The sequence below is a fragment of the Garra rufa genome, chromosome 9, assembly GCF_049309525.1.
Source record: "Garra rufa chromosome 9, GarRuf1.0, whole genome shotgun sequence".
Lineage (NCBI taxonomy): Eukaryota > Metazoa > Chordata > Actinopteri > Cypriniformes > Cyprinidae > Garra > Garra rufa.
Window position 1 is genome coordinate 29056661 of NC_133369.1, and position 9084 is coordinate 29065744.

General features: G+C 36.4%; 1 protein-coding gene across 1 annotated transcript in view; it reads right to left on the minus strand.

Moving 5' to 3' along the window:
- LOC141343211 (zinc finger protein ZFAT-like) overlaps positions 1-7485 on the minus strand; it is a 9927-nt gene extending 2442 nt beyond the window's left edge. The window contains exons 1-6 of the mRNA XM_073847812.1: positions 7349-7485; positions 4577-4738; positions 4237-4497; positions 3977-4153; positions 3743-3896; positions 373-1665 (exon numbers count right to left, since the gene is read on the minus strand). Coding sequence (XP_073703913.1) covers positions 373-1665; positions 3743-3896; positions 3977-4153; positions 4237-4497; positions 4577-4738; positions 7349-7367 — 2066 coding nt within the window. The 5' untranslated portion in view covers positions 7368-7485. The remainder of the gene's footprint in view (positions 1-372; positions 1666-3742; positions 3897-3976; positions 4154-4236; positions 4498-4576; positions 4739-7348) is intronic.
- Between the last annotated feature and the right edge of the window lie 1599 nt (positions 7486-9084).

Here is a 9084-nt window from a genome sequence, read left to right on the forward strand (position 1 = left end):
TCTTTAAGATGTTTATGATTTAGAATGTATGTAAAACTGACAAGGTGATGTAGGCTGTCAAACATAAACAACTGTTAGCCAATCATAGCAGTGGGCATTTACTTCCGAGTCTACAATCCGCCACGCTTATTCAAACAGAGCATCCTGTTGAGGGGGTTCTAAACAGGACAGGAAATAGCTTATTAATTCTTAATTGTGTTTTTTTTTTATGTAAAATCTTGATAACATTATAAGTGGAACTCAGAGAACAGTACAAAATAATAAAAAAGGCAGTTTGTGACCTCTTTAATTATCTGGTTCAGTTGTCTCATTAGGGTTTGATCAGGCTGAAATTTACAAGATAGTAAAATCTCCAGGAACAGGTTTGGGCACCCCTGTATTAGATATAAGATATTCATACCGCAGTATTCACATTCAAGGTCTCCGTACACTTTCCGAATCCGTTCAAAAACTTCCATGTTAAGCTGTCGTTTTTGCATCTGCTCTACAATCTGCTTGAAAGCCGATATTTCTTCTTGCTCTGAACCAAGCAAGTCCTCATCAGCGTTAGTTTGCGGAACCATCTCTTCTTCCTCGGTTTGAGGAAATGTATCCTTTGATACCAGCTGCTCAGAGTGCGTTTGTGCTTTTTCAGGCGTCAAAGATGCAGTTTCTCGAGCATGATTCTGATCTTCGGTCATACTGCACTCTATTTTAAGTGGAGTTATCACTTCTTGTGTTTGTGCTACAGCAGATGGGTCTGAAACTGGATTTCCATCCTGCGAGTTCTGTACGAGAAGGTCTGACTCCACTACTAAATTATCAGAGCACTGACTTTGAAGCTCCTCTTGAGCCATGCAAGTAATTTCTGTGGTTAAGAGCTCCTGGGCGTTGAGCTGTGAGAGCTCTTCTGTGATCTTAAGCTCATCCTGATTCAACATGTCCTTCTGAATGTCATCGCCTGGTTTGAGCAAGCAAAAGCTGGAATTGATGGAGTCTGCAAAAGCAGAGGGTTCATCCGATTCTGGGTGAAACTCTCTGAGATGCGACCTCAGTCGCACAGAGCTGACAAATTTTTCCTGGCAAATGGCACACACGTAGATGAAGGGATGCTTTCGGATGTGGGCTTGCAATGCTTGGTATTTGGTCGAGCCGTGATCGCATAGTTCGCAGCCGAAGGGTCTCTTGTTGCCGTGAACCATCATGTGACGGTCGCGCTCGAGCTCGTTCTTGAACTTGCGGTCGCATATTTGGCAGTTGTACAGAAGCTGTCTCTTTCCCTCCCTGGTCTGGAGGCTGTACTCATTGTAGGAGTCCTGTACTTTCTTGTCGTTCATATCGTGAGTCTCACGAATGTGTTTAAGAAGGTTCTTCACGTCAGAGTATTTCTTCTTGCAGAATCGGCAGTGCTGCTTGATCTTCTTGTGCACTCGCTCTACGTGCACTTTGAGGTGTCCTTTACTGAGGCAATTAAATGAGCACAGCTCACAGCTGAATTTCTCACCTGTGTGTTTCCGCAAGTGAACGCTAAGATTGGCCTTTATTGCGCTGGCGTAGTCACACTGCGGGCACTTGAATGGTTTCTCATTGGTGTGGATTCTTAAGTGAGCCTGCAGTGAATGTTTGAACTTGAACACTTTATTGCAGTATTCACATGTGAAGATTTTAAGCTGCGTCTGTCCTAACCTGCAGCGAGAGATATGATTTGTTAATATCAATGTACCAAATAATTTCACAAGATAGCAACAAGGTTTATAAATCAAATAGCTTTATTTTGACTAAATTCATTTTCTTGATTTTTTTCATTACTATCATTACTTCATTACCATTTTTTTTTCAATTTCATTACTTATTATTACTACTTTCAATAACTATTTTAACTATTTTTCATTAACTACTATAAAATGTTAGCAGTAGATTAAAATAAATTATTTACTATAAATAATATAAGTAGAGTAAGTCTTTTCTAGCAATTAAACAATTAGAAAATTCTATACAGATTTAACTAGGGACAAATTTCGATACAATATTGATTATTTTGAAAATACAGCTGAAGTCAAAAGTTTACATACACCTTTGCAGAATCTGCAAAATGTTACTTATTTTAGTAAAATAAGTAGAACCATACAAAATGCATTTTGTTTTTTATTTAGCACTGACCTGAATAAGATAATTCACAAAAAAAATATGTTTACATATAGTTCACAACAGAAAATAATAGTTGAGTTTATGAAAATGACCCTGTTCAAAAGTTTACATACACTTGATTCTTAATACTGTGTTGTTACCTGAATGATCCACAGCTGTGTTTTAGTTGTTCATGAGTCCCTTGTTTGTTCTGGAAAGTTAAACTGCCAGCTGTTCTTCAAAAAAAATCCTTCAGGTCCCATAAATTCTTTGGTTTTTCAGCATTTTTGTGTATTTGAACCCTTTCCAACGATGACTGCATGATTTTGAGATCCATCTTTTCACGCTGAGGACAACTGAGGGACTCATATGCAACTATTACAGAAGGTTCAAACGCAGTGTATGTAAACTTTTGAACAGGGTCATTTTTATGAATTCAACTATTATTTTCTTTTGTGGACTATATATAAATGTCTTTTATGTGAAATATATAATTCAGGTCAGTACTAAATAAAAAATAACATGCATTTTGTATGATCCCTCTTATTTTGGTAAAATAATTAACATTTTGCAGTTTCTGCAAGGTATTTGTAAACGTTTCACCTCAACTGTATATCAGGTACAGTACATGCCAAATTTTCTCAAGGAAAAAAATCTCTCAACTAATGCTGTAAAATGTGAGAGTCAGTTGGTGCTAAATTACTGTAATATTAAAGGTTTAAATTAACTGATTTGTATAAAAAAGCTTAAATTACACAGAATTAAGTTTTTAAAAAAATTATAGTTTTTAAAATAATAAACTAATACATATTTGTATTTCTACTCCAATTTGTTTTTTTTATATATAAACATTTAAATGGTGGCTGTCATAAATTAAACACTGAAGAACAGTAAAAAATCATAATGAATATGTTAAATGGTGCACATTTTGAGCAAAATTCTCCTCTTTAAAGTTATTTTTCTAACTGACTAATGAGTGTTTGGTCACTGAATATGTTTTTCTGAGGTAAATTGTGATGTTATGTGACATTGTTTACAAGGTTATATTGACGTCTTTGCGCAGCTAAAACACTGATTGAGCGATTACATGAGACAAAACCAGATTTCGGTAAGTTGACCTCTTTCTTTTAACATACCTTCAGATGTTCATTCATGTTTATTTCTTTCTGAAGCTTAAATCGGAAGATATGATCAGTTCACATGCACTTCGCGTTGCCGCTTTTCTTGAACTGAGGTGCTAAAGCGATCTGTTACTCCACATTAAACAGCACCAAAACGGCATTTAGTGTTTGAATACTAATAAAATCAACAGAATTTGAAATCTGAGACTTTGTTTTATATCAAAAGTAACAAAGCTTATTGCGATTTATAATGCTCTGTTCATTAACTGAAAATCAATATCATTTTGTAAAAACGAAAATCATTTAATGACGAGAAATTCATATTTTGTTACCCAGCCTTAATATATACTATAGGGGAGATTTAGTTAATTTCTATGACTTCTTTTGTCCTGGAAATCACTATTTAAAACTCCCTCTAAAGTGTAAATGCATATCATATTAATATTAATATTCTGTCCTTTGACAATTTAACTAGATTTGTAAATTTGTAGATTTGTTAGACGTGAAATAGTAACCTGTTTGACTTGAGGGGTGCTTCATAAGCAGCTTGCTGAATGGCATATTCCTGGTATCCCCTTTTCATTGCTGCCTCCTGGGAACCTGCATCTGCATCCGTCTGGGTGGATGGTTCAGCTGGAGCTGCTTCAATAGGAACTATTTTAGAGGCACCTGCCATAAACCAAAACTTACAGTTAGTCAAAATGTTTTCCTCAACTATCAGAGCACCTGACATCACATGTACATCTCACCAGGCATGGCCTCGTGACTGGTGAGGACCACACTTATAATAGGGTTTTTGTTGCCGCTTGCTGATTCAGGGTCCTTTGCACTGGACAGCTTATCTGTCCGCATCGCTCTAGCTTTCTTTGGTGTCCTCTCTTTCTCCTCCTCTCCATCACTGATTTTATTTGCATCTGTATTATTACCTGGGCAATAAAGGTGACAGATGAAATGTGTGGCAGTTCAGAAAGTAGAAAGAGATGCAACACAAACAAGCATGAATTTGTACCATTATACTCTTCTTCATCAGCAGCCTCTTTCAGTCCTACAAAGCAAATGTGTTTGGAAATTTGTCGCCTGTTGCTAAACACACGATTGCATTTCTTGCACTCCAGATCACTGCCATCCTCACTTGGCTCTTCGGCTACTGTCAGCGGTTGTATTTCAGTGGACTCTTTCTCCCGATTGGGTGTTTTTTTCTGGACATTTTCTGGTTGGACTTTCTTAGTAGAGCCTTTTGGTCTTCCACGCTTTCTTTTCACAATAACTTCTGCAAGATAAAATACATTCTTGTTTTGCATTGCTTTTAAAATAAGCCAATACAGATTTCTGTGTTCAAAACTGCTTACCTGAACTCTGTGGCTCCTGAGAAGTTAAAGGCTTAAGTGCTATAATAAAAGTATCAGGATCACCTCCTTCATTAGAGTGAGTCTCATTAACATGAGACAGCAGCAATCGTTTACTGGGAGAGAACAAGTTGCATATTTTGCACATGAAGACTGATGAACCATCTGTGAATAAAAAAAAAGGTTTAAGTCTTTATTCGCTTTATTATTTAAAAAACAGTATCAGAAATGTGCCCATGCAACATTACACTGAACTTATAAAGTCTCTTGTATGAAAAATTGGCTTAAATTTTGAGTACAAGGACTAATCATGTATCCTTGAAAAAGTAGCATACATACTACTGAGCATCCAATTTTGTCAATTATTCAAACTGACATATTAGACCAAAAATTGCTTTTTGGTTTCTCTTTTTTATTTTCAGGAAAGATTTTGATATGCATTTAAACTCTTTAAGAAATTCTTAAAATGACATTGCATGTAAGACTCTTTCATAGTGTGATTCTTATAAATTAACATAGTATGCTTTGGATTAATGTACAGTGCCTTGCGAAAGTATTCATACCCCTTAATTTTTTTTTCACGTTTTGATATTTTGCAGCTTTAAAGTAACTGCTTTAAATTACTTTTTTCCACACCGGTCTACACTTCATACACCATATTGGCAAAGCATAAAAAACTGTTTTTTAACATCTTTGCTAGTATTAAAAATTAAAAAACCTACATGATTCCATTGCATAAGTATTCATACCCTTATCTGGGACAGTAGAAATTTAGCTCAGGAGCATTCATATTGCTTGTAGATGTTACTACACTTTGACTGGAGTTAACCTGTGGCAAATGGGTATGACTTGGAAAGGCACACATATCTTAATAAAATATCTAACAGCTGAAAATGCATATCAGAGGAAAAACCAAGCCTTGAGGTAAAAAGAAAAACTGTAGAGCCTGTGGAGCTGCTTCAAGCCACACATCTGGGGAAGAGTTCAGAAACAATTCTGCTGCATTTAAGGTTCACGAAAGCATGTAGTCTGTGTTACCCTTAATGTAAGAAGTTTGGAACAACCACAACTCGAACTGAGCAATTAATTGGACAAGGGCCTTGGCTAGAGTGGTGACCAAGAACCTGCTGGAGTTGAGCTCCATGATCATATCTGCAGATGGAAGAAACTTACAGAAGAACAAACATCACTGCAACACTCCACTGATCTGGGCTTTATGGCGGTGTGGCCAGACGCATTAAAACACACTTGGAATTTACAAAAAGACACATAAAGGGACCTCAGACTCTCAGAAACAAGATTCTCTGGATTCTCTGGTCTGATGAACCTTAATTTTAAAGCTTTATGTTTGAAGGAAACCAGCTCTGCTCATCACCTGCAGAATACGTCCCAAATGTAAAGTGTGCTGGTAACATGCTGTGGAGCTGTTTTTCAGCGGCAGGGACTGAGGGACTCAATGCACCAAAATATTGAGATAGCCTTAATGAAATTCCAGTCCAGAGCATTCAGAACCTCAGACTGGGCAGAAAGTTCACCTTCTAACAGGACAGTGACCCTGAGCACACAGCAAGTGTGGCTTATAGACAACTCTGTGAATATCCTTGAGTGGCCCAGCCAAAGCCTGGACTTGAAACCAATCAAATATTTTTGGAGAAACCTGAAAATGTCTGCCAGACCCCATCCAAGCTGATAGAGTTTGAGAGGTGAAGAGGTGAGGCGAAGAATGGCAGATAATTGCTACATGTTGATGCGCAAATCTTACCTAAAAAAGACTTGAGGCTGTAAAGGTGCTTCAGGTAAGTACTGAGTAAAGGGAATGAATACTTATGCAATGTACTTATTTCAGTTTTTTTTTTATAAATTTGTGAAGTTCTGACCATTCTATTTTTGCTTTGACATTATGGTGTATGGAGTGTAGACTGATGTGGAAAAAAGTAATTTAAACAGTTTAACATATGGCAGCAACATAACAAAACGCGAAAAAAGATTTTTATTTCTCTTCTGTATTGTAATTGTTACACTGCATAAAAACACTACTAAGCAGGTTGTTACAGGTAAATTATATACGGTTCTAATGTTATATAATATCTAACCATATTTATTTCCATTTATTTATTAGCCTCACCATAAACCTCAAATCTAAAAAAATTTAGGTTTAAAAAACGTAAAGGTATCAGTGAGCCCTTTCAAAATAAGAGCGTCTAAATGTTTATTTTATACACTTGCAAACCATAATTATATACATTAAAACTGATATTAATACGAATGTGGATTAGTAACTGCAGTAGTTTCTGGTCATTACAATATTGCGATAGTGATTTTTAACAAGATGCAATAAATGTCATGCTCATGCAACAATGCATTTGATAAACCTATGCCATGGCTGATTTTTCCAAGAGCAAATACGTGTTATAGAACTTGTATGTATATTGCTGAAGCTCTAGCTTTTCCAAAATGAAACCAGTTCTATCCCCTGCCATCTCATTTTTGTAAACTTGAGACCAGTTTCGTGTTTTTCTCTTCGGCACTGAAACTAGTTTTCATTAAATAAGATGACGTTTATGCCTAAAGTGTTGCAAATAGTATTACTTCAACAAAGAACTACAAACAGCGAGCATAAAACTGAATTTCTACACAAAGCATCCTCTGGCAAAAGTTACTTTTGCTGCCCACAAGCCACTAGTTTTACCTAATTTATTTGTCTCCTTATCGAATCGTCGGAACTAGCCGTTTCCTCGGAGCGCAGTTATCCACAAAAATCATGTTTGTGCTTACCTGCTTGCACTGGGTCCATTCTTCTTAAATCAGCAATAGGTAAAAACTCCCAGAAAATGATTTAACCGCTGTTTGTATCGCCAGAGCGCAATTTAAACGCATACATTATACTTAAATTACTTCTGCAGAGGTTTCTGTCGAATCTGCGAAAACAAATATGGCGAATGGATCTTAGTCTTGAAGCATAAAAAGCATCCGCGTAGAATAGTGCGCCACCTGCGGCCTGGAGTTCATTCGAGATTGATTTTAGAGGTTAAACTCGCTGTGCGACATTCAGACGTTTTTCCTTTAGTTGAATGTTTGAACATGTAAAGGCCATTGTGTGCCATTATGTATTAGTGTAGCAACCGGACACCTCAACAATTGCATCAGTCAAATCAATAACTGTGACCATGGACCACAAAACCAGTTATATTTTTTTAAAATGGAGATTTATACATTATCTGAAGGCTAAATAAATACACTTTCCATTGTTGTATGGTTGTTAGGATAGAGCAATATTTGGTTGAAATACTACTGTTTAAAAATCTGTAATCTGAGGGTGCAAAATATCTAAATATTGAGAAAATCGCTTTTAAACCTGTCCAAATTAAGTTTTTAGGAATACATATTACTAATCAAAAACTAAGTTTTGATATATTTACGGTAGGAAATTTACAAAATATCTTCATGGAACATGATCTTAATATCATATTTTTGGCATAAAAGAAAATCGATGATTTTCATCTATGCAATGTATTTTTTGGTTATTACTTACGGCTGGTTTTGTGGTCCAGGGTCACAGTTAATAATAACAAGAAACATTAATTGAATTAAAATGTGTTTATTTGGGTAAATTCTATTCACAAGGAGGTAAAACAGAGCATATATTCGACTTTAACGTTCTATTCCTAAATGACAGAGGAGCTCCAGTCAGTCACAGCAAACACCCTCCCCCCAGCCTCATTTGCAGATTACAGCTGAGTGTAGGATGTTTACAATGACTACACTGGAATGTTAGTAAGAAAACAGGTTACTAAGTAATAATTAAGTTGTTATACAACATTTAGGACACGGTAAAGTTTAATTACACACCCATATTATGAGGAAAGAACTGGACGATGGCAGCAAACATCCAACTGAAAGCTTGTTTTACGTATAGCACAGCTTCCAGTCGGGGATGTTTACAGGCATGAACAACCAGCATATAAAAATGATAACTTACACAATGAATGTCAAACATTATTCTTTTCTGAAGTCTACGAATACCAGGGAAATGTTTGTGGAGAGTTCAGCGCCCCCTACAGTCCACACGAGGTGTGAAAATACAGCAAAAGCCGAGTTGAAAGTTAAAGGTCCTCTCTCCTTCACGTCAATGACAAAGGGACCGAGATGAGGATGAAGACCTTGCAGATATGGGCAGTGTCACGGTCTAATCACAGACATTTATTGCAAACAATTTTTGCATCGATTTAGATGGATTTTTAATCTTTAACATGAGTTAATAATGTAAAACAACAACAGCTGGAAGTGCGGTCTCTATATGAGCATCACCATAAATAACAGTCGTAACGTTACTCGACCCGAGTTTGAGAAACCAAACAATCATAATAACAACAAACACTCATGTTTGTACACTGACATTGGGTCAACCTTGTTTCTCTGCTTGGGAAGAGAAAATCGGTTAATTCTGAGACACAATTAACCGTGCGAAATAAGTTGGAATAATAAGAAGAACTTGCACCAAGTAAGCCTGG